A 25,504-nucleotide genomic window follows, 5' to 3' on the forward strand; every position below is an offset into this window, starting at 1 on the left:
GTTGTCAAAATGTCGTGTTGTCAACATGGTAGCATGGTAGCACCTTCGGTTCTTCAAAAATAATTAATTATTGAATAACCTGTAAACATTAACGATAAAATAAGTGATAACAAATTTTTATTTTTATCATAAATGAATACCCCACAAGCTCAAAATTTACCACGAATCATAACAAGGGAGGAAATGATAAAAATGATGCAAGAACATGTTAAAAATAACAAACCACTAAAATTGAGAAAATGTGGTTATGCAGTAATGATGGAAAGAGAGATGTTGTCGAAGAGGAATAAAAATTAAATTTGGATTGAGTTTAAAAATTCATCTTTATTAAATTCATCTCTTCCAATCAATTTATTTATTCTATTAAATTCTTTTATTTTTGCTTCACTCAGTTTAAGGATTGAACGGTAAGTTTCTAATTTTTCGATTATTTCTTTCCTCTCTTTATCGTTTTCAACCCCACCGCATTGTGGCTTCTTTTTGTAATAGCATATTTTTGATTTAATTCTGTTTAGTTTCTTTTTATATTCATTGTCTGGACTCTTGGATGCTTCGTTGTCACTCATTTCTTACGAAATAAAAAAAATTAAATATTATTTAAATATAATGGAGTAATAAAATAAATCGGAATTTCTATTAATTTATTGTTAACCTCAACTAATGCATTGCCGTTAATATATCTAACAAATTCAGCTATTGTGTCAAATCTTCGTCTTCTTTTTGTCATTAATTTATCAGTTTTTCCATAATCGAGATGAATTAAAACTTTATTTCCTTGTTTAAAATTCATGAGCCCTGAATTAATTTGTTCACGTTTAACATCATTCAACTTTTCCATTTGCTTTCTAATATATTCCCATTCTTTTGAAATATCATTTTTCATTTCCACTGGTTTCATGTTTATTGTTCTATGCCATGTATTATTATAATAATATACTAACTGTTGTATGATGGAGTCATGATTTCCATCCCAGTATATCTGACCGTTAACCCCTAACGCATCTCTAAGAGTTCTCATTACCACATCAACTATTTTATTATGAAACGTATATGGAGAGGATGAGAAGTAAAAATTAATTTGTGGGAAATAATGAGTCATAGCTGCCTGAAATCCTTTATCACCATCACCCCTTATATTATCTACTCTTTCATGATCTAGTAAGTATTGAATAGCTCTTCTTGTTTCCTGTTCTGTTTTCCCTTTCACTGGAATGCAATATAAATATCTGGTGTTAATGTTAATGGCAAATAAATAAGTAACGTTTCCTTTTGAATATTCCAGATGATCAATTTCGTATGAATATGGATATGGTGCAAATGAAGGGCGACTAAATTTTTCCTTTAATGGTTGAATTTTTGGGTCAATTGGTTTATTTAATATTTTGAAATCCTTTTTAAAATCTTTTTGCTTCTTAAATGTTTGAAATGGATATAATAAGTGAATGAAGGATTAACTGAAGGAGGAGGTGGTACTGTCGTTGGAGGTTTTGGTGTTGCAGGTGGTTTAATTTTATCTGCTTTGATTTTGGATGATGAAGTTTTGGAATTCATTCCTTCCTTCATTAATTCTGGATGTATTCTATTCATTTGTTTTAAATATGCTGTATATAAAGGTTTAATATACTTTCCCGCTTCGAGTTTATGTTGAAGGATGAATTCCAAAAGTTGATCTTCATTTAAAAGTCGGGCTGAATATGGTTTAACTAATGAATCATAAATTAAAGCTTGTGCATCATTTATGGTCTGAATGACCTGGGCGTTTTGCACCTTTTGTTTTTGCTCCTTTTGCTTTTGCGGCTCAGGATTATATAATTTATATAATTCATCAATATCTTCTTCTGTTAATACTTTATTTTTGAAATCTTTCAACTGTTTAAGTTGTGATTTAGTTTTTTCCTTTGTATATTCATTATTTTTAATTTTGTCTTTAATTTTAGAAATTATTTTATCATGATATTTCAAAATTTCATTTTTATAATATGGATAATAATATTCCATATCATCACCCGTTATATTGTTATCATGTTTTTGGAGATATGATTTTAATTCATAATAATTAAGAAAATTTTGATTAAGTACTAAATCATCAATTAAAATTTTTAAATCTGTGTTATCCATTTATATAAAAATAAAATAAATGTTTTAAGGGTGCCCACCTCTTTGAATCATAGTACAAAACCATTATTAACGGTTCCTTTTGTCTCTTCTGTGGTATTTCATTAAATAAATGGCATACAACATCCATTTTCACAACATACAGCCTTAGTGTGTGCTCCTGTTAATGCAGTCTTACCAATTGTTAAGCGAGTCATTGACCCGTTTTTAAGTTGTAAATTAATATTCTGACCATCAAATATCACTTTATCATTTATTATATCCAAATAATTTTTAGGTGTTAATTGTTTATTTTGTCTTAAACTAACACCTTTCATTTTTTGTGCAATCTTTTTAAAATCACTTCCATCAATTGAACCGTTGAATGATGTATAACACTTAGGACATAAAGCAACCATGTTATCACCTTGTTTCTCAATTGCTAAACCCAATAATCTTTTCTCATGTGCTTTTTCTTCAGCTTTATTCTTTAATTTAGGTTTAAATTTCTCATTAAAACAAAAGAAATCAAAAGGTGCGAATTTGTAAATGTTTTTATCATAAAATTTTTTATCGGTAACAATTGCTTGAAATGCTTGAGTGTTAGGAAGATTTGGGTCGCCAGCAATAGCCCAATAAGATGAATCAGTATCACCTTCAATGAAATGAAAACGATTAACATCCATGCATTTATACATAAAATCATAAATGAAAACCAAATACCAGTATTTAGCATTATCTAAAGTGAAGAATGCCTCTTGTAAACATGTATCACATCTATAAAATCTATCTTTAAGCATCACTTGATACGTATCTTCACCTATTTCTCTTATGTTTTTAAACTTATTTGACATACATGCAACGCGTGCCTTCTGTGCATTCATTATTTTAGTCTTTGCGTAATTTTGTGTATTCATTGCATCGTAACCATATGATCCATTAAGTGAAATCTTGCAAAATAAACTTTTTCCTTTATTTCCTTCTAATTCAGCCTTTTGTCTTTCATTCATAAATTCGTTCGCAAATTCATTAAAACAAGTGTTTTTAGTAAATGTTAAAATTGATTGAATGTCATCAATGATAAAATGAAATCTGTCTATTAGATACCAAAGATAATAAGAAGAAAATGGTTGATATTGGTTGTGTGTTGATGCTAACTGAGTTAATTTTCTCTGTTTCTGGTCAACTGGTAGATTGTTTGATTTCATGTAATTATACATAAAACTGCCAATTGTTTTTTCATCTGTGATAATATCTAAGTTTCTTATTATCGGTAAAAAGTTTATGTAATCATTAATGTATTTTTCATCAATGTGACCCTTTACTTCAGCCACGAATAAAGTATTTTTCTTCTTAATTATTCCCAGTGCTTTTGCTTTCTTTGTTGCTGTATCACAAATGATAACACCATTCAATCTTCCCGGCATATACATTTTATGGTCAGTATATTGAATGAAATCATGAGGATTAGATGAAAATGATGAAGGATATAATGAATTAAAATCAACACCAACGAAATGAGTCATAATGTTGGAAGTGTCCTCATTTGATACAGTTTTAGTTTCTGGATTATATGAAAGTTTATTAATGTGTGTGATTCCTTTAAGATTAACTCTATGTTGAACATTTGATAAACCACCAGTAATTCCATTACGGAGGATGTGATAAGCTTCAACTGAATCTAGAGTCATTGGTAAATTATTTTTTAATGTATAATTTCTTAAATTGATTCTTAAACGTTGAACATCTTCATCTTTATTTGATTTTACGACATTGCAATAACAACACATTAACTGACAATTTTCTTTGGTATGTGGTTTTTTCATTATCGATTCTATCTAATGTTGGTTTATTAGCATATGTAAACGCTTTACCACACATTTTGCATTTAGATGAAAGGATTAAATCGTGATAGTATTGATAGTCATCCATTGAAACATTGTTTTTAGTATCCCTTTCTGCTTTTTCATCTTGTTTCTTATATGAATCAATTTTATATTTCCAATACTTTTTTGTTAATTCAAAACTTGATTCCACATTTTCTTCTTCTGGATATGTTTCATTAGGATTAAAGTTTTTATATGCTAAAGCGTAACGAATCATTGATGCATTCGATGATAAAGAAAGATTATGAAGCATGTCAATTTTATAAACAAATGTTTCTTCAATAATTTTATCAATTGGGTCAATCATAATTTCAACGTCTTTATTGCAATAATGAATAAAATATTCTAATCTATTCTCAAAATTTTTAGCATCATTGAGATATATTTGATAATCTGAATCGGATATTGTTTCTTGAGTTAATGCTGAATAAAATGAATCTTGAGTGAATGGTTCCACTTTATATAATTCATCTTCGTAATTCTCCCATGTGATGAATTGATAAGGGAAAAAGGATTTAACACGTGATTTATTGTTTCCGAAATCTTGAGTGAATTGGTCTAATGTTCCACCCGCTATATAATTTCTGATGTCAATAAATCTTAATTCATATGGACAGTTTGTTTTCTTTACAATGATTTGCTTAAATTGAGAAGAAGAACCCAGCATTGATTTTATTTTCCATTTTGCAGTGTTTAAATCACGAAGAATTAAATTTAAATCAAACTTTCCCGAATTAAAACCTATGATATTCACTTTATTGAATTCCTCATCTAGAAGTTCTTTAAATGCTTCCTTCTGTTTTTCATTTAATGTATGGGACAAAGTCCCCGCCGTTTGGTCCGTTTGCGGCTTCATTAATTCTTCATATTGTTCAATATTTGATTTAGCAACTAATGAACAGGTTGAAAATAAAAATTCAATCCAATCAGAGATGAACGAATCACTTGATGTTAAGCAAAAATTCCTCGTAAATGTTTTATCACGGTCTACGACCTCGCCGCTTCGGTCTGAAAGACCTTCAGGACTCAAAGAGTCCGTTTGCGGCTTTATTTTGACAGTTGATGATACCATAAATGGTTTTAAGTAAGCGTTCAAAGTTGCACATTCAGAAAGTTGAAGTTCTTCTTTAGTCTCTAATGTTTCGAAGTCAAAAGTAATATAATATCTTGTTGGTTTATAATATTCCTGCAAATTGTGAGCTAATAGCCATTGATATATCTTCTGTTTCGTGATATGTGGTGCATATGGTTGTTGTGTGTTTTGCAATTGAACGTCTTGAATTAATCTTCCATTATTTTCTTTACATTTCTCACAATGTTTTAAAAATCTTCTTTGGTTTTTCCTTTCTGGGTCATCACGGATAGAATATACTTCTTCTTTGCAAAAGGGGCAAACTTTATATCCTGTGAGTGCTTCAACGTCTGTAATTCTGTCAGCGTGAAGTTTTCCACATGGACTCTGTGTTAATAAAATATTTACTGTTTCAAATTCTGGATCTATCATTATTGATTCCACTAATGGAAAGTCTACCTTATTTATGTCTACGTCTTCTGGTTGAGGGTCACAATAATAAAAATCAATATTAACGTTTAACATTCTTGCTAACCTCTCACTTTCTGATGAAATGTCAAATCCTTCATATGCATCTATGGCTTCATTTAAATAACTTCTACGAGTTTTAGGATTAACACCATCAGGAATGTTATAGAAGCGTTTAAATAACCTTCTACCTTCGGCTCTTATTTGATTATCATTCATTTTAGCTGTTCCGTTTTTGTTCATTTATGTAAGAATAAAAAATTAAAAAATAAATAAAAATAAAGTTTATTTTTTTAAAGTCCAGGGCTAAAGTCCATAAAATGAATTAAGAACACATAAATTTTTATCATCTGCGACGTGACGAATACATTTTAATTTACTCAAGAATGCGTACCCTGATACATTAAATCTAATTCCTGTCTTATTTAATTTCACAACTTTGAAAAGGAATGTATGAATAGCTATAAAATGATGAGATGATGTTTTATGGGTTGCTTCCATTTTTTCTGAAATAAATGAATAAATATAATGTTTATAAGTTTTCATATCTTTTATATTCTTAATAACGAATGGTATAGACCTTTCAACTTCGTCTTCCTTCGGTGCTGTTCTTTCATATGAAACATTATTAGTATCTTCAATAATGAAACCACAATCGCATAAAATTTTATATGTACCAATTGTTTCTTTTGATATTTTATCTAACAAATCAAAAACTTTATCAACACCTGTACATTTATTTAAATAATAATTTGTGTAAATATCATGGTCTTCTTTCTTAATCGTATTTGTTGCATATGTTACATTTTTCAGTGCTTTTTTGAATTTTTCAGAATCAAGAGGAGGTGAAAGTAATATACATGGATAATCTCCATCGTCAATAAATTGTAACTTATGTTTATGAATAAATTTTGTGCCTTCTTCTGAAAGTGTTTCATCTATTTCACCATCTAATAAATTTTTAGTAGATTCCAAAAAGTAATTTTTATATCTTTCTTCATGAGATTTTTGAACTTCTGATTCTGAAGCTGGGATATTCATTAAACCCTCTACTTCATTCTCATTATATTTTTCAACTTCTCTTAATTCCTTAATTTTTTCATCTATTTCATCTCTTATTTTTTCCAGTCTTTCAATTTCATCATATTCATCATCTTTAATCCGTTCTTCATAATATTCAGGGAAAACATCAGGTTCTTTAGGTTTTTCTTCTTCAGATGTGGGATATAAGAAATTTATAACATCATCTTTATTCATTTTTCCATCATAATCTAAATCATTTAATAACTCCGCGAATTTTTGACAATTTCTTAAATAATATTTATTAACTTCATAACTCGCCTCCTCTAATATATCCTTTATTTCCTCGTTTGTGAATCCCAATTTTTTAACGTCGTTAGTCTTGACACTCATTTTCATACGAATTAAAAAAATAAATTATTCAAAAAATGTAAGACATGAATTTTTAAAGTTTATTTTTCATTCTTGAATGATAATTATATCTGATTTCTTTTACTCTCTCATACATACTAGATTTGAAGAATTCAGAACTTTTACCATAATCTCCTAAATGTTTTCTTATCCCCAACGTGTGCCAGTTATTATATGAAACTGAATAAACTTTATCTTTATCTTTACACCTTTCATCACTTCCAATATATTTATATCTCAGTTTTGATTTAGCATTTTCATATTCATTAACGTTTAATAATTCACAGTCTTCCTTTTTAAATTGATGTTTAAGATATTCAGGATTTAATACTCTACGTTTATATGCTCCTAACTTAGTTCTAAAGGTTTTTCTACAAAATTTAGGAATTCCATCCTCTTTAATGTCATCAATGATTTCCATTTCATTATTTTCAATTTCTTCTTCTCGTTTATGAGGTCTTTGATTATGACTCCATTGATTCCATGAAATTAAATATTCTTTATCATTATATTTATACCTCATTAGCTTATTTTGGCTTTCATATTCATTTAATAATTCACAATCTTCATTTTTAAATTGAAGTTTAACCCATTCAGGATTTAAACAATGTTTAATTAATCGCGGAATATCTGACATCATCTATATATAGCTTCTTTTATAAAAGATAAAAAAATAAATTATTTTAAAATTAATGTTAATTTTTTAATGATTTATAAATAAATATATTTTAATGCATCGTCTATATATAGATGCAACAAAAAAAGTCACACAACCCGCACTCATATACTACTATTTGTGCTCTAAAATCTTAGCTTTAATTCCGATAAATTATTAATCTCAAATAGATATATTACAAAATCTACATATAAAGTATTATCTTATTTCTTACATTTAAATCAAGTTTCTTCCAATTTTTAGATTTTTAGCAAATTAAAATTCTGTTACACTTCTATTGAATGAGTTAAGTTTATATTATACCTATATTGCTTATAATTCATTCAATTTTGAAAATATCTTTTCAGGAATTCCTTTAGGCACTTAGCATCTTAACTACTAACTTTAATTGTTGTAAATCGCAATCATTCTTAAATATATATCAATGTTAGCTGTTACTTATTAAATTGTGGTAACAAATTCTTTAACTCTTCCTAAAATCAAGTTGGCTATTAACTCATGGAGTAATAAACTGCGTTTATTAAATGATTGTTATTTTATGACATTTTCTTTCTTTTCATATTTATCATTGTTTTATAAGATTATCTTTCTTTTCATATTTATCATTGTTTTATTACATTATTTTTCTTTTCATATTTATTATTGTTTTACCCTCACTCTAGGGGGTGAGTGCGGGACAAATTTGCCAAGTGTCACTTTTCAATAACCTTAAATTACGCTTTTCTATTTTTTAAAAAATAACCTTAAATTATATTTGAAGAAATTATGTCTATGATATATGTTTTATGCTAGAATCTTGGAGTTTTCATGCACTACACAAGAGCTCCAAGGTTCCAAGAGTGAATGCTCAATAGCAATTATAGAGATGTACCTTTTCAAAATGACTTTTACTGATTAAATTTAATCAATAGAAGACATTTTGAAAAGGTACCTCTACAATTAGATATACAATAGATTCAAAGCTTCATTTCAGATAGATTTGAAACTTTGAAACTCTTGGTAGATTTTGAGTGAATGCTGACAATCATCTTTGAGAAGGTTTTCTTAAAGAAAACCTTCTCAAAGAGGTTTCTCAGGAGCCATGAGGCTCCCTTTCGTAATGATTGGGAGCCTTGGGGCTCCTGCAGCAGAGTATCGCTCCGCTCCATTAATTTTTTTAAAAAAAAGTGCCGTGTGGCAAATTTGTCCTGTTCCCGACCCCCTACCCAGGTATCTAAAATACCATTTATCGCCTGAAAAGCACACTTAATTTATGCCAATTGACAAAATAAAGATATGTTTAGAATGCTGATATGATGGAGAATCATGCTGCATCATTATTGGCCAGCAATATATAATATTTAAGAAATCTACGAGATTATCTGATTTCATGAAACTCAATGTATACTAAGTTTCAGACTTTGAAATTTTAACATGTTGATATGGGTACATAGGGTTTATGATTCCAGTCATTTATTTAAAAAATTACAAAAATGAATTAATATGATGTGAGTAACAATGGTAATAAACGCTTAATTACTAATATATTATTTCTTGGTAGGAATGAAATGTTTTGGTGACATTTATAGAAGTTAAGCTGAGAATCAAAAATGCAAAAATTATTTTAAATATTACAAGCATTATTTGATGTCATTGAGTTTAGAGTCGTGTAGATATATGAGTACAATATGTTATTGATGTATATATGCAATAATTGTGAAAATGAAATGTGAATCTCAAGATGAGTTGCATGTTACTGCGCTATAATTTGAATTCAATACGTACATAACATTACTAAATGTATTTTAAGATAATACAAAAAATTAAGCTTGCAAAAAGATATCGAAATGTAATTTTCATTAGATTCAAAGTTCTGAATAGATTTTGATTTTAACTATTGATGAGTTTGTCAAACCTCTATAATAATAGAATGTAGAACTAATTAAATATAATTAATAAAAAAATACAAATTTAAGTGATATTATAAGAGATATATGTGATGTTACCAATATGATATGATATTGGAGAACTGATAGAATTGTGATGTGAGACTAAATATGATTTTATTATGAATAGGAGAATAATATTAGAAGAATTTCTTGAATTTAATGTATCTGAATATGTAATTGGGCATATATTCTATATATATATTGGTAGGTTAACTAGAAATAAGAAGGAAAGATTGTTAATGAATAATATGAGATTAAGCGAAAATATATTGTTCTAATAGATGAGTGTTGAGATCCAATATATATGAAGAGGGATATGTGAGAGGAAATATGTATATTTAATAAAATAAGCGATGAGAGAAAAAATAACAAAGATTTATATGAAATTTTGAGTATTGAAAAAGCTCGATTAGTGATTTTATGTCTGTTAAAGGAATAGATATTCTAGGAGAAAGATAAATTGAATTAAAGAAGAATAAAAAAAGTTGATTAAGATTGATAAAAATATTGAATTGTATGACAATGGAAAGAAGGAATAAATTGGTGTTGGTATGACGGTATCATTTCGGGAGACATTGCCTCTGCATGTCTCCCAGAATGAGACAATCTTCTGCAATCAGAATGTGATGCAAAACTTGACCGACAAGAGTGTATTGTGCACTCCTGTCGGTCGCAGTGTCTCATTCTGGGAGACATTGCCTCTGCATGTCTCCCAGAATGGAACAATGTTCCGCATTGATAACTTGAACGCGGAAGTTTGACCGACAAGAGTGTATTGTGCACTCCTGTCGGTCGCAGTGTCTCATTCTGGGAGACATTGCCTCTGCATGTCTCCCAGAATGGAACAATGTTCCGCATTGATAACTTGAACGCGGAAGTTTGACCGACAAGAGTGTATTGTGCACTCCTGTCGGTCGCAGTGTCTCATTCTGGGAGACATTGCCTCTGCATGTCTCCCAGAATGGAACAATGTTCCGCATTGATAACTTGAACGCGGAAGTTTGACCGACAAGAGTGTATTGTGCACTCCTGTCGGTCGCAGTGTCTCATTCTGGGAGACATTGCCTCTGCATGTCTCCCAGAATGGAACAATGTTCCGCATTGATAACTTGAACGCGGAAGTTTGACCGACAAGAGTGTATTGTGCACTCCTGTCGGTCGCAGTGTCTCATTCTGGGAGACATTGCCTCTGCATGTCTCCCAGAATGGAACAATGTTCCGCATTGATAACTTGAACGCGGAAGTTTGACCGACAAGAGTGTATTGTGCACTCCTGTCGGTCGCAGTGTCTCATTCTGGGAGACATTGCCTCTGCATGTCTCCCAGAATGGAACAATGTTCCGCATTGATAACTTGAACGCGGAAGTTTGACCGACAAGAGTGTATTGTGCACTCCTGTCGGTCGCAGTGTCTCATTCTGGGAGACATTGCCTCTGCATGTCTCCCAGAATGGAACAATGTTCCGCATTGATAACTTGAACGCGGAAGTTTGACCGACAAGAGTGTATTGTGCACTCCTGTCGGTCGCAGTGTCTCATTCTGGGAGACATTGCCTCTGCATGTCTCCCAGAATGGAACAATGTTCCGCATTGATAACTTGAACGCGGAAGTTTGACCGACAAGAGTGTATTGTGCACTCCTGTCGGTCGCAGTGTCTCATTCTGGGAGACATTGCCTCTGCATGTCTCCCAGAATGGAACAATGTTCCGCATTGATAACTTGAACGCGGAAGTTTGACCGACAAGAGTGTATTGTGCACTCCTGTCGGTCGCAGTGTCTCATTCTGGGAGACATTGCCTCTGCATGTCTCCCAGAATGGAACAATGTTCCGCATTGATAACTTGAACGCGGAAGTTTGACCGACAAGAGTGTATTGTGCACTCCTGTCGGTCGCAGTGTCTCATTCTGGGAGACATTGCCTCTGCATGTCTCCCAGAATGGAACAATGTTCCGCATTGATAACTTGAACGCGGAAGTTTGACCGACAAGAGTGTATTGTGCACTCCTGTCGGTCGCAGTGTCTCATTCTGGGAGACATTGCCTCTGCATGTCTCCCAGAATGGAACAATGTTCCGCATTGATAACTTGAACGCGGAAGTTTGACCGACAAGAGTGTATTGTGCACTCCTGTCGGTCGCAGTGTCTCATTCTGGGAGACATTGCCTCTGCATGTCTCCCAGAATGGAACAATGTTCCGCATTGATAACTTGAACGCGGAAGTTTGACCGACAAGAGTGTATTGTGCACTCCTGTCGGTCGCAGTGTCTCATTCTGGGAGACATTGCCTCTGCATGTCTCCCAGAATGGAACAATGTTCCGCATTGATAACTTGAACGCGGAAGTTTGACCGACAAGAGTGTATTGTGCACTCCTGTCGGTCGCAGTGTCTCATTCTGGGAGACATTGCCTCTGCATGTCTCCCAGAATGGAACAATGTTCCGCATTGATAACTTGAACGCGGAAGTTTGACCGACAAGAGTGTATTGTGCACTCCTGTCGGTCGCAGTGTCTCATTCTGGGAGACATTGCCTCTGCATGTCTCCCAGAATGGAACAATGTTCCGCATTGATAACTTGAACGCGGAAGTTTGACCGACAAGAGTGTATTGTGCACTCCTGTCGGTCGCAGTGTCTCATTCTGGGAGACATTGCCTCTGCATGTCTCCCAGAATGGAACAATGTTCCGCATTGATAACTTGAACGCGGAAGTTTGACCGACAAGAGTGTATTGTGCACTCCTGTCGGTCGCAGTGTCTCATTCTGGGAGACATTGCCTCTGCATGTCTCCCAGAATGGAACAATGTTCCGCATTGATAACTTGAACGCGGAAGTTTGACCGACAAGAGTGTATTGTGCACTCCTGTCGGTCGCAGTGTCTCATTCTGGGAGACATTGCCTCTGCATGTCTCCCAGAATGGAACAATGTTCCGCATTGATAACTTGAACGCGGAAGTTTGACCGACAAGAGTGTATTGTGCACTCCTGTCGGTCGCAGTGTCTCATTCTGGGAGACATTGCCTCTGCATGTCTCCCAGAATGGAACAATGTTCCGCATTGATAACTTGAACGCGGAAGTTTGACCGACAAGAGTGTATTGTGCACTCCTGTCGGTCGCAGTGTCTCATTCTGGGAGACATTGCCTCTGCATGTCTCCCAGAATGGAACAATGTTCCGCATTGATAACTTGAACGCGGAAGTTTGACCGACAAGAGTGTATTGTGCACTCCTGTCGGTCGCAGTGTCTCATTCTGGGAGACATTGCCTCTGCATGTCTCCCAGAATGGAACAATGTTCCGCATTGATAACTTGAACGCGGAAGTTTGACCGACAAGAGTGTATTGTGCACTCCTGTCGGTCGCAGTGTCTCATTCTGGGAGACATTGCCTCTGCATGTCTCCCAGAATGGAACAATGTTCCGCATTCATAACTTGAACGCGGAAGTTTGACCGACAAGAGTGTATTGTGCACTCCTGTCGGTCGCAGTGTCTCATTCTGGGAGACATTGCCTCTGCATGTCTCCCAGAATGGAACAATGTTCCGCATTCATAACTTGAACGGAAGTTTGACCGACAAGAGTGCATTATCCATAGTCATACCTCAAAAAGACAAAACTTACATAAAATAGGTAAACTTTGGTTTTCACTTAATAATGTTTATTTTTAATTTTTTGTTCTTTATATAACTTTTTCTTCTACTAAACTATTTTACAGACTCTACTGAGCTATCCTCACATATATACCTGTGACAATAACACATATATACTCCTTCATATTCTGATCTCATGACATATTACAGCACAAACTATAATTATACAACATACCTCATAAAGTCTGATTTTACCCCTATCTAAGCGTTCAAAACTTATTTTCCTTAAAATTTCTCTTCAAGTTCATACTGAAACAACATCTTTTTTTGAAAATACAATTTTTTCAAAAAATGTATGAATTCAAAAGTGCATACTATATCTAGTCATTACCCAACATTAATTTTGTATTTTAGTTTTTAAGATATTCATTTTATTATACGTCTTATTCAGAAGATTAAATATATTTGTGAGGGAAAACGGATGAAATAATAAATATGTCAAGATCGAGGAATTGACAATTTTAAGGAAAATATTAAGTTGTGTATTTTGTGTTTATCTCATTGTGTGATGCATATTTTCACGATCTGACAGCAGAAATCGAATCAGCAGAGCCAGAAGAATCAGATTATGCGGGGAAAATAGTTTTGAACGCTTAGATAGGGGTAAAATCAGACTTTATGAGGTATGTTGTATAATTATAGTTTGTGCTGTAATATGTCATGAGATCAGAATATGAAGGGAGTATATATGTGTTATTGTCACAGGTATATATGTGAGGATAGCTCAGTAGAGTCTGTAAAATAGTTTAGTAGAAGAAAAAGTTATATAAAGAACAAAAAATTAAAAATAAACATTATTAAGTGAAAACCAAAGTTTACCTATTTTATGTAAGGGTTTGTCTTTGTGGGTTGAGGTATATGACAAAAAATATTGGATAATGCACTCTTGTCGGTCAAACTTCCGCGTTCAAGTTATGAATGCGGAACATTGTTCCATTCTGGGAGACATGCAGAGGCAATGTCTCCCAGAATGAGACACTGCGACCGACAGGAGTGCACAATACACTCTTGTCGGTCAAACTTCCGCGTTCAAGTTATGAATGCGGAACATTGTTCCATTCTGGGAGACATGCAGAGGCAATGTCTCCCAGAATGAGACACTGCGACCGACAGGAGTGCACAATACACTCTTGTCGGTCAAACTTCCGCGTTCAAGTTATGAATGCGGAACATTGTTCCATTCTGGGAGACATGCAGAGGCAATGTCTCCCAGAATGAGACACTGCGACCGACAGGAGTGCACAATACACTCTTGTCGGTCAAACTTCCGCGTTCAAGTTATGAATGCGGAACATTGTTCCATTCTGGGAGACATGCAGAGGCAATGTCTCCCAGAATGAGACACTGCGACCGACAGGAGTGCACAATACACTCTTGTCGGTCAAACTTCCGCGTTCAAGTTATGAATGCGGAACATTGTTCCATTCTGGGAGACATGCAGAGGCAATGTCTCCCAGAATGAGACACTGCGACCGACAGGAGTGCACAATACACTCTTGTCGGTCAAACTTCCGCGTTCAAGTTATGAATGCGGAACATTGTTCCATTCTGGGAGACATGCAGAGGCAATGTCTCCCAGAATGAGACACTGCGACCGACAGGAGTGCACAATACACTCTTGTCGGTCAAACTTCCGCGTTCAAGTTATGAATGCGGAACATTGTTCCATTCTGGGAGACATGCAGAGGCAATGTCTCCCAGAATGAGACACTGCGACCGACAGGAGTGCACAATACACTCTTGTCGGTCAAACTTCCGCGTTCAAGTTATGAATGCGGAACATTGTTCCATTCTGGGAGACATGCAGAGGCAATGTCTCCCAGAATGAGACACTGCGACCGACAGGAGTGCACAATACACTCTTGTCGGTCAAACTTCCGCGTTCAAGTTATCAATGCGGAACATTGTTCCATTCTGGGAGACATGCAGAGGCAATGTCTCCCAGAATGAGACACTGCGACCGACAGGAGTGCACAATACACTCTTGTCGGTCAAACTTCCGCGTTCAAGTTATCAATGCGGAACATTGTTCCATTCTGGGAGACATGCAGAGGCAATGTCTCCCAGAATGAGACACTGCGACCGACAGGAGTGCACAATACACTCTTGTCGGTCAAACTTCCGCGTTCAAGTTATCAATGCGGAACATTGTTCCATTCTGGGAGACATGCAGAGGCAATGTCTCCCAGAATGAGACACTGCGACCGACAGGAGTGCACAATACACTCTTGTCGGTCAAACTTCCGCGTTCAAGTTATCAATGCGGAACATTGTTCCATTCTGGGAGACATGCAGAGGCAATGTCTCCCAGAATGAGACACTGCGACCGACAGGAGTGCACAATACACTCTTGTCGGTCAAACTTCCGCGTTCAAGTTATCAATGCGGAACATTGTTCCATTCTGGGAGACATGCAGAGGCAATGTCTCCCAGAATGAGACACTGCGACCGACAGGAGTGCACAATACACTCTTGTCGGTCAAACTTCCGCGTTCAAGTTATCAATGCGGAACATTGTTCCATTCTGGGAGACATGCAGAGGCAATGTCTCCCAGAATGAGACACTGCGACCGACAGGAGTGCACAATACACTCTTGTCGGTCAAACTTCCGCGTTCAAGTTATCAATGCGGAACATTGTTCCATTCTGGGAGACATGCAGAGGCAATGTCTCCCAGAATGAGACACTGCGACCGACAGGAGTGCACAATACACTCTTGTCGGTCAAACTTCCGCGTTCAAGTTATGAATGCGGAACATTGTTCCATTCTGGGAGACATGCAGAGGCAATGTCTCCCAGAATGAGACACTGCGACCGACAGGAGTGCACAATACACTCTTGTCGGTCAAACTTCCGCGTTCAAGTTATAATGCGGAACATTGTTCCATTCTGGGAGACATGCAGAGGCAATGTCTCCCAGAATGAGACACTGCGACCGACAGGAGTGCACAATACACTCTTGTCGGTCAAACTTCCGCGTTCAAGTTAAATGCGGAACATTGTTCCATTCTGGGAGACATGCAGAGGCAATGTCTCCCAGAATGAGACACTGCGACCGACAGGAGTGCACAATACACTCTTGTCGGTCAAACTTCCGCGTTCAAGTTATGAATGCGGAACATTGTTCCATTCTGGGAGACATGCAGAGGCAATGTCTCCCAGAATGAGACACTGCGACCGACAGGAGTGCACAATACACTCTTGTCGGTCAAACTTCCGCGTTCAAGTTATGAATGCGGAACATTGTTCCATTCTGGGAGACATGCAGAGGCAATGTCTCCCAGAATGAGACACTGCGACCGACAGGAGTGCACAATACACTCTTGTCGGTCAAACTTCCGCGTTCAAGTTATGAATGCGGAACATTGTTCCATTCTGGGAGACATGCAGAGGCAATGTCTCCCAGAATGAGACACTGCGACCGACAGGAGTGCACAATACACTCTTGTCGGTCAAACTTCCGCGTTCAAGTTATGAATGCGGAACAGTGTCTCATTCGAGGAACCCTCGAAAAGAACCTCACATCGACTCTCTTTCCGGCATCTTTACCGCATAGAAAACTGCTCGTTCGCAACTTTGTGTGCAATCTAAGAGATGATTGCGGTAAAGATGCCGGGAAGATTGACGCTGCAGCAGAGAATCACTACGGCTCTCTTTTACCGGCATCTTTACCGCATAGAAAGCTGCTCGTTCGCAACTTTGTGTGCAATCTAAGAGATGATTGCGGTAAAGATGCCGGGAAGATTGATGCTGCAGCCCCAGGCCGCACTCAGATTTCATCCCGCTACACAATTGTTCATCCAACAACTGTCATAGAGGTTGAAATTTTCGACCAGAAGTGAAACATATCATTTTTAAGACTGCGGCGCGCAAGCAAGTTTGAACCTTTCAAGGGTGATCAGTCCTTTACTCATTTCAAGACCTCTTGTTGCCTGATAAAACGATACTTCCTTCCTTGTGGGCCATTGAAAACCGCCCAAACCGTCACAACATGCTTCCTAAATTTTATTTGCGGAGTAATTATCATGCATATTTTATCGGATAATAATATCAAAGCTAAATTTCATATTATTTTTTAAAGATATGCATTTTCTGTCTAAATTTATTTTTTCTGTTTCCAATTCACGGAATAATATTCTTACAAGCATATACATAGCTAATATATATCATTTTAATAATAATAAAACCAAAATGATGTATTCTTCATATAGTTATTTAAAATTCGTTAACTAGAATTGTATTCAGAACGAGGCAAAGTTAGGAGATACATAAAAACCAATAACTTGATAAGTGATACCTTTTTTCCTGATATATCTATATGTGTTAATGTCAAACACGATTTGGAAAAATTAATTCTTTAAATCGGCTTAAGAATAAGACCAACATCAAAAGCATGGCTAATAAATTAATAAATCAATGTTTAATTACCGATTCATGCATTTTTTTCAAAATTTCAAATTTCAAATTTTTGTTTCTCCAAAATATTAATTGTTTCCACTAGATTAACAAATAAACAATAAATTGGATTAATGTAATGCCCAATCATTCATTTTAAATTTTAGATTTAAAACAATATTTTTCTCCATATTATTATAACATGAATCGCTATGATATAAGAAATATATTTTCAATATTGAAATTGAAAAATTCTAAAATTTTTGAAATTCAATTTGAGTGTGATGATCGATAACATATATTTTTGAATTAAAATCTTGTGTCGCTATCATATAAATATACTATTTCTAAATTAAAAATAGGAAAAAAGTACTATTTAATGATGAAATTGCAAATAATATCAATATATATATATTCATGCTGATATATTTCGGGAACAGATTGGCAATCACATAAATAGGATTGTGTTAGTTTGTCATGGATATAAAACAAATTTTCGAGCTAATTGAGCGAATTTAAATCACAAACACTTATATTTTCTATTACAAGGTATATTTGTAATATACAACCAGTAAATAGCTTTCTCTAACTTTTACCAGCTTAGATGATAGCAAATTAGATACGAATTTCATGACCCCTCACCAAATTCCACTAAAACATATACAAATAAAAGTACTAAGTGGGTTATCATCCTAGATGGTAGTTTTGGAAAAACACCTGTTTTTTGGAGTTGCAAAAGTTAAAAATTGAGGGTAATAACAATATGATAAATTTTGGATGAATTCTCGAAATTTTATGCAAGAATGGTTGAGAATGGTTGGAGAAATTTTTGAATATCATTTACATGCAATTTTTTATAGAAATAAAATTCAAAAATAATTTAAAAATACTTTTTAGCACCAAAATGGATTGGATATGAAAGAACAGTATATGGTGATTGTTATTCCATGCTTTAGAACAGGTTTTAATTTGATGTGTTTTTCTTCTATCGGCACATCATATTTTTAAGTTTTGATGGCCGAAAGCCCACCAGATCCTCAAAAACAGATTGTACAAACAGTATCAGCAGTGCTTAATGTCAAAGAGGAAATAATAAACCAAGCTTTAGTATTTAAAAATATATCATTTACTAAGAACGTTGAAAAAGTATGCAAGATTTTGAAAACCCAAAAAGAATCATGGAAGAGAACAAAAGAGTTGTGCAATTACTTCCAAATTTTAGATCCGTATGATCCAAAATCTACGACAAATACAAATACAAGTCAAGAAGTAGGAACGAAAGACCAGACTACAGATGAATCTCGTATTCAAGAATACAGTAATGATAATAACAATACTATTAAAGATAAACAGGATGAGAGTGTAAGAGAATTTACAGGAGAAGATTTTGCGCTAGCATTCTTGGAGCTTTGTTGTACAAGCGAAGGTAAATCGTCAATACTTTCTATAATCGAAGGTATAATGGCTTGCAGAGAGAAGAATTATTTTGTCAAGGAAATTTGTTTTGAAATTGGAGAAGAAGGGAATGGATTTTACTTTGATAAAAGTGGTAGAAACCAGCCAACTATCATTTTGAACAAATGGATACTCAAAAGAAGAGAATTTGGCGTTGTTGTTGCTGGTGGATACTCGCATTTCATACCTGTTCCTGCCTACATATTAGGCCACGAAATTCGCCATGGAAGACACTTCTTGCAGTCAGAATGCTTGGGATATATGGAATGCAGTTTGGCATTCTGTCGATTCTTCAATATGGTGGGACCATGGACCATGCTAACTTTGCTAGCAAGCTCCTATAAAAAGAATGCCGTTGAATTCTGTAAGAACGCCGAAGCAGATTTGAATCGAATAAACCTAAAGACATGCCAAAAGAAGAGGTTCAAGACAGATATATCGAAAAAAATGAATTTTTACTCTCATTGAGAACCGCAAGCTACCACATACCATGGATTAACAAAATACACATTATCACAGATAATCAATACCCATACTGGATGAATTTTACAAATACAAAAATAAATTTCGTCTCCCATAAAACTTTGTTTGGTAACGATGCAGCATTATTCAATAGCAATTCTATACAGTTTGGCATTAATAGAATCCCAGGTTTGGCAAATAAATTTATTATTGCAGATGATGATGTATTTTGGACAAAGAATATATCGAAATTATACTATTTTAATAACGATAGGCCAATCATTCAAATTGATAAACATCCAAAAACTATTACTAGAAAATTTCATTTTGGCTTGAACTGTGAACCAAATAATAATGGCCAAATATATTTCCATAGTATATTCAATGCATTTAAACTCATTCAAATCAAATACCCTAGATTTCCAACTAGTAGTATATGAAGCGGGTTGTGTGACTTTTTTTGTAAACGTAAGAATTCATACAATATTGAACGATTTTGTATCATTTTTTTTAACATATGAAGTAAAAAATGTATGATTCTTACGGTTTTTATTCTTACGTTTTTGAATAAATCAAGATTTAAAAAATTTTCAAAATTGTAAGACATTTACACTCAGCCCATACATAATGAAATAAAAAAAAATAAACTTTAAAAATTCATGTCTTACATTTATGAATAATTTATAAAAAGTTTTTATTCCTACAATTCCTATATTACCATTAATAAAAAATTAACTTCTTACGTAAAATTAAAACTAAGTTAAATTTATTTTTTTTATTTTTTAATTCGTAAGAAAATGAGTATAACAACTAATTCATTGAAATCTTTAAAGTTCACTAATTCAGAATTAGAAAATATTTTAGAAAATTTTGGAGACGGTTCTTATCCAACATATATGCAGAATGTGAAAGAGTTTTCCAGATTGTTGAATGAATTTAAATATAACGGACCAATTACTAAAAAGGCTATAATGATATTTATATCCCAAAAAAGTTGAAAACAGGAGAATATTCCTCTTTATGGTCCGGAGGACCTGGGCTCAGCGAGCCTTGAAACACCTCCTGAATATTTTGAAGAAAAAATTAAACAAGATGAATATTATAACGATGAGATTGAGAAATTGGAACAATTAAGAAATGAAATAGATGAAAGAATTAGTGAATTGAGAAATGCTGAGAATGAAGTAGAGGGTTTAATGAATATCCCAGCTTCAGAATCAGAAGTTCAAAATCACATGAGGAAAGATATAAAAATTACTTTTTGGAATCTACTAAAAATTTATTAGATGGTGATATTGACGAAACACTTTCAGAGAAGGCACAAAATTTATTCATAAACATAAGCTTCAGTTTATTGACGATGGAGATTATCCATGTATATTACTTTCACCTCCTCTTGATTCTGAAAAATTCAAAAAAGCACTGAAAAATGTAACATATGCAACAAATACGATTAAGAAAGAAGACCATGATATTTACACAAATTATTATTTAAATAAATGTACAGGTGTTGATCAAGTTTTTGATTTGTTCGATAAAATATCAAAAGAAACAATTGGTACATATAAAATTTTATGCGATTGTGGTTTCATTATTGAAGATACCAATAATGTTTCATATGAAAGAACAGCACCGAAGGAAGACGAAGTTGAAAGGTCTATACCATTCGTTATTAAGAACATAAAAGATATGAAAACTTATAAACATTATATTTATTCATTTATTTCAGAAAAAATGGAAGCAACCCATAAAACATCATCTCATCATTTTATAGCTATTCATACATTCCTTTTCAAAGTTGTGAAATTAAATAAGACAGGAATTAGATTTAATGTATCAGGGTATGCATTCTTGAGTAAATTAAAATGCATTCGTCACGTCGCAGATGATAAAAATTTATGTGTTCTTAATTCATTTTATGGACTTTAGCCCTGGACTCTCTGAGTCTCGGACTTTAAAAAAAATAAACTTTATTTTTATTTATTTTTTTAATTTTTATTCTTACATAAATGAACAAAAATGGAACAGCTAAAATGAATGATAATCAAATAAGAGCCGAAGGTAGAAGGTTATTTAAACGCTTCTATAACATTCCTGATGGTGTTAATCCTAAAACTCGTAGAAGTTATTTAAATGAAGCCATAGATGCATATGAAGGATTTGACATTTCATCAGAAAGTGAGAGGTTAGCAAGAATGTTAAACGTTAATATTGATTTTTATTATTGTGACCCTCAACCAGAAGACGTAGACATTAACAAGGTAGACTTTCCATTAGTGGATTCAATAATGATAGATCCAGAATTTGAAACAGTAAATATTTTATTAACACAGAGTCCATGTGGAAAACTTCACGCTGACAGAATAACAGACGTTGAAGCACTCACAGGATATAAAGTTTGCCCCTTTTGCAAAGAAGAAGTATATTCTATCCGTGATGATCCAGAAAGGAAAAACCAAAGAAGATTTTTAAAACATTGTGAGAAATGTAAAGAAAATAATGGAAGATTAATTCAAGACGTTCAATTGCAAAACACACAACAACCATATGCACCACATATTACGAAACAGAAGATATATCAGTGGATATTAGCTCACAATTTGCAGGAATATTATCAACCGACAAGATATTATATTACTTTTGACTTCGAAACATTAGAGACTAAAGAAGAATTACAACTTTCTGAGTGTGCAACTTTGAATGCTTACTTAAAACCATTCATGGTATCATCAACGGTTAAATTAAACGATAAAACATATACGAGGAATTTTTGCTTAACTTCGAGTGATTCTTTTATTTCTGATTGGATTAAGTTTTTATTTTCAACCTGTTCATTAGTTGCTAAATCAAATATTGAACAATATGAAGAATTAATGAAGTCGCAAACATTAAATGAAAAACAGAAGGAAGCATTTAAAGAACTTCTAGATGAGGAATTCAATAAAGTGAATATCATAGGTTTTAATTCGGAAAGTTTGATTTAAATTTAATTCTTCGTGATTTAAACACTGCAAAATGGAAAATAAAATCAATGCTGGGTTCATCTTCACAATTTAAGCAAATCATTGTAAAGAAAAAACGTTCCATATGAATTGAGATTTATTGACATCAGAAATTATATAGCGGGTGGGACATTAGATCAATTCACTCAAGATTTCGGAAACAATAATCACGTGTTAAATCCTTTTTCCCTTATCAATTCATCACGTGGGAAATTACGAAGAAGAATTATATAAAGTGGAACCATTCACGAAAGATTCATTTTATTCAGCATTAACTCAAGAAACTATATCAGATAGTGATTATCAAATATATCTCAATGATGCTAAAATTTTAAGAATAGATTAGAATATTTTATTCATTATTGCAATAAAGATGTTGAAATTATGATTGACCCAATTGATAAAATTATCGAAGAAACATTTGTTTATAAAATTGACATGCTTCATAATCTTTCTTTATCATCGAATGCATCATCAATGATTCGTTACGCGTTAGCATATAAGAACTTCAATCCTAACGAAACATATCCAGAAGAAGAAAATGTGGAATCAAGTTTTGAATTAACAAAAAGTATTGGAAATATAAAATTGAATCATATAAGAAACAAGATGAAAAAGCGGAAAGGGATACTAAAAACAATGTTTCAATGGATGACTATCAATACTATCACGATTTAATCCTTTCATCTAAATGCAAAATGTGTGGTAAAGCGTTTACATATGCAAATAAACCAATATTGGATAGAATAGATAATGAAAAACCACATACCAAAGAAAATTGTCAGTTAATGTGTTGTTATTGCAATGTCGTAAAATCAAATAAAGATGAAGATGTTCAACGTTTAAGAACCAATTTAAGAAATTATGCATTAAAAAATAATTTACCAATGACTTTAGATTCAGTTGAAGCTTATCACATTCTCCGTAATGGAATTACTGGTGGTTTATCAAATGTTCAACATAGAGTAAATCTTAAAGGAATCACGCACATTAATAAACTTTCATATAATCCAGAAACTAAACTGTATCAAATGAGGACACCACCAACATTATGACTCATTTCGTTGGAGTTGACTTTAATTCATTATATCCTTCATCATTTTCATCTAATCCTCATGATTTCATTCAATATACTGACCATAAATGTATATGCCGGGAAGATTGAATGGTGTTATCATTTGTGATACAGCAACAAAGAAAGCAAAAGCACTGGGAAATAATTAAGAAGAAAATACTTTATTCGTGGCTGAAGTAAAGGGTCACATTGATGAAAAATACATTAATGATTACATAAACTTTTTACCGATAATAAGAAACTTAGATATTATCACAGATGAAAAACAATTGGCAGTTTTATGTATAATTACATGAAATCAAACAATCTACCAGTTGACCAGAAACAGAGGAAATTAACTCAGTTAGCATCAACATACAACCAATATCAACCATTTTCTTCTTATTATCTTTGGTATCTAATAGACAGATTTCATTTTATCATTGATGACATTCAATCAATTTTCATTTACTAAAAACACTTGTTTAATGAATTTGCGAACATATTTATGAACGAAAGACAAAAGGCTGAATTAGAAGGAAATAAAGGAAAAAGTTTATTTTGCAAGATTTCACTTAATGGATCATATGGTTACGATGCACTGAATACACAAAATTACGCAAAGACTAAAATAATGAATGCACAGAAGGCACGCGTTGCATGTATGTCAAATAAGTTTAAAAACATAAGAGAAATAGGTGAAGATACATATCAAGTGATGCTTAAAGATAGATTTTATAGATGTGATACATGTTTACAAGAGGCATTCTTCACTTTAGATAATGCTAAATACTGGTATTTGGTTTTCATTTATGATTTTATGTATAAATGCATGATGTTAATCGTTTTCATTTCATTGAAGGTGATACTGATTCATCTTATTGGCAATCGCTGGCGACCCAAATCTTCCTAACACTCAAGCATTTCAAGCAATTGTTACCGATAAACAATTTTATGATAAAACATTTTCAAATTCGCACCTTTTGATTTCTTCTGTTTTGATGAGAAATTTAAACCTAAATTAAAGAATAAAGCTGAAGAAAAAGCACATGAGAGAAGTTATTGGTTTAGCAATTGAGAAACAAGGTGATAACATGGTTGCTTTATGTCCTAAATGTTATACATCATTCAATGGTTTCAATTGATGGAAGTGATTTTAAAAAAGATTGCACAAAAAATGAAAGGTGTTAGTTTACGACAAAAATAAACAATTAACACCTAATTATTTGGATATAATAAATGATAAATTGATATTTGATGGTCAGAATATTAATTTACAACTTAAAAACGGGTCAATGACTCGCTTAACAATCGTAAGACTGCATTAACAGGAGCACACCACTAAGGCTGTATGTTTGTGAAAATGGATGTTGTATGCCATTTATTTAATAAAATACCACAGAAGAGACAAAAGGAACCGTTAATGATGGTTTTGATACTATGATTCAAAGAGGTGGGCACCCTTAAAACATTGATTTTATTTTTATATAAATGAATAACACAGATTTAAAAATTTTAATTGATGATTTAGTATTTAATCAAAATTTTCTTAATTATTATGATTTAAAAGCATATCTCCAAAAATATAATAATAATATAACGGGTGATGATATGGAATATTATTATCCATATTATAAAAATGAAATTTTGAAATATCATAATAAAATAATTTCTGAAATTAAAGACAAAATTAAAAATAATGAATATATAAAGGGAAAAACTAAATCACAGCTTAAACAGTTGAAAGATTTCAAAAATAAAGTATTAACAGAAGAAGATATTGATGAATTATATAAATTATATAATCCCGAGCCGCAAAAGCCAAAGGAACAAAAACAAAAGGAACAAAACACCCAGGTCCTTCAGACCATAAATGATGCACAAGCTTTAATTTATGATTCATTAGTTAAACCATATTCAGCCCGACTTTTAAATGA

The 25,504-nt window shown here is 33.1% G+C and overlaps 7 protein-coding genes and 1 pseudogene across 8 annotated transcripts, besides 5 other annotated features; 3 read left to right on the top strand and 5 right to left on the bottom strand.

Annotated features, from left to right (window-relative positions):
• Positions 1-6,901: part of a mobile genetic element that runs on past the window's edge.
• On the bottom strand, positions 294-566 carry TVAGG3_0165620 (uncharacterized protein; the record flags this gene model as incomplete). The annotated part of the gene is made up of 1 exon (XM_051225130.1): positions 294-566. One exon carries the CDS (start codon positions 564-566, stop codon positions 294-296), a length of 273 nt encoding a protein of 90 aa, XP_051110116.1.
• Positions 598-2,118, bottom strand: TVAGG3_0165630 (annotated as a pseudogene). Its single transcript has one exon. A coding segment is annotated over exon 1 (1,521 nt).
• On the bottom strand, positions 2,220-2,978 carry TVAGG3_0165640 (DNA/RNA polymerase superfamily; the record flags this gene model as incomplete). Its single annotated transcript, XM_051225131.1, has 1 exon — positions 2,220-2,978. The coding sequence occupies one exon, from the start codon at positions 2,976-2,978 to the stop codon at positions 2,220-2,222; it is 759 nt and encodes a 252-aa protein (XP_051110117.1).
• On the bottom strand, positions 3,933-5,763 carry TVAGG3_0165650 (DNA/RNA polymerase superfamily; the record flags this gene model as incomplete). Its single annotated transcript, XM_051225132.1, has 1 exon — positions 3,933-5,763. A coding segment is annotated over one exon (1,831 nt), but the record flags the coding sequence as incomplete, so codon positions are not given.
• Positions 6,902-8,294: 1,393 nt separating the features above from the next.
• Positions 8,295-8,323: a terminal%2Cinverted (terminal inverted repeat of MuDR-4N1_TV transposon ID:TVAGG3_0165670).
• Positions 8,295-8,822: a mobile genetic element.
• Positions 8,789-8,822: a terminal%2Cinverted (terminal inverted repeat of MuDR-4N1_TV transposon ID:TVAGG3_0165670).
• A 1,413-nt stretch (positions 8,823-10,235) lies between these two features.
• Positions 10,236-10,535, bottom strand: TVAGG3_0165680 (uncharacterized protein; the record flags this gene model as incomplete). The annotated part of the gene is made up of 1 exon (XM_051225133.1): positions 10,236-10,535. The coding sequence occupies one exon, from the start codon at positions 10,533-10,535 to the stop codon at positions 10,236-10,238; it is 300 nt and encodes a 99-aa protein (XP_051110119.1).
• A 6,137-nt stretch (positions 10,536-16,672) lies between these two features.
• Positions 16,673-17,163, top strand: TVAGG3_0165690 (uncharacterized protein; the record flags this gene model as incomplete). The annotated part of the gene is made up of 1 exon (XM_051225134.1): positions 16,673-17,041. The coding sequence occupies one exon, from the start codon at positions 16,673-16,675 to the stop codon at positions 17,039-17,041; it is 369 nt and encodes a 122-aa protein (XP_051110120.1).
• A 1,337-nt stretch (positions 17,164-18,500) lies between these two features.
• Positions 18,501-19,517, top strand: TVAGG3_0165700 (uncharacterized protein; the record flags this gene model as incomplete). The annotated part of the gene is made up of 1 exon (XM_001295788.2): positions 18,609-19,517. The coding sequence occupies one exon, from the start codon at positions 18,609-18,611 to the stop codon at positions 19,515-19,517; it is 909 nt and encodes a 302-aa protein (XP_001295789.1).
• A 717-nt stretch (positions 19,518-20,234) lies between these two features.
• Positions 20,235-25,504: part of a mobile genetic element that runs on past the window's edge.
• On the top strand, positions 21,521-22,389 carry TVAGG3_0165720 (uncharacterized protein; the record flags this gene model as incomplete). The annotated part of the gene is made up of 1 exon (XM_051225135.1): positions 21,521-22,389. A coding segment is annotated over one exon (869 nt), but the record flags the coding sequence as incomplete, so codon positions are not given.

Source organism: Trichomonas vaginalis, chromosome IV, assembly GCF_026262505.1.
Source record: "Trichomonas vaginalis G3 chromosome IV, whole genome shotgun sequence".
NCBI classification, from domain to species: domain Eukaryota; phylum Parabasalia; order Trichomonadida; family Trichomonadidae; genus Trichomonas; species Trichomonas vaginalis.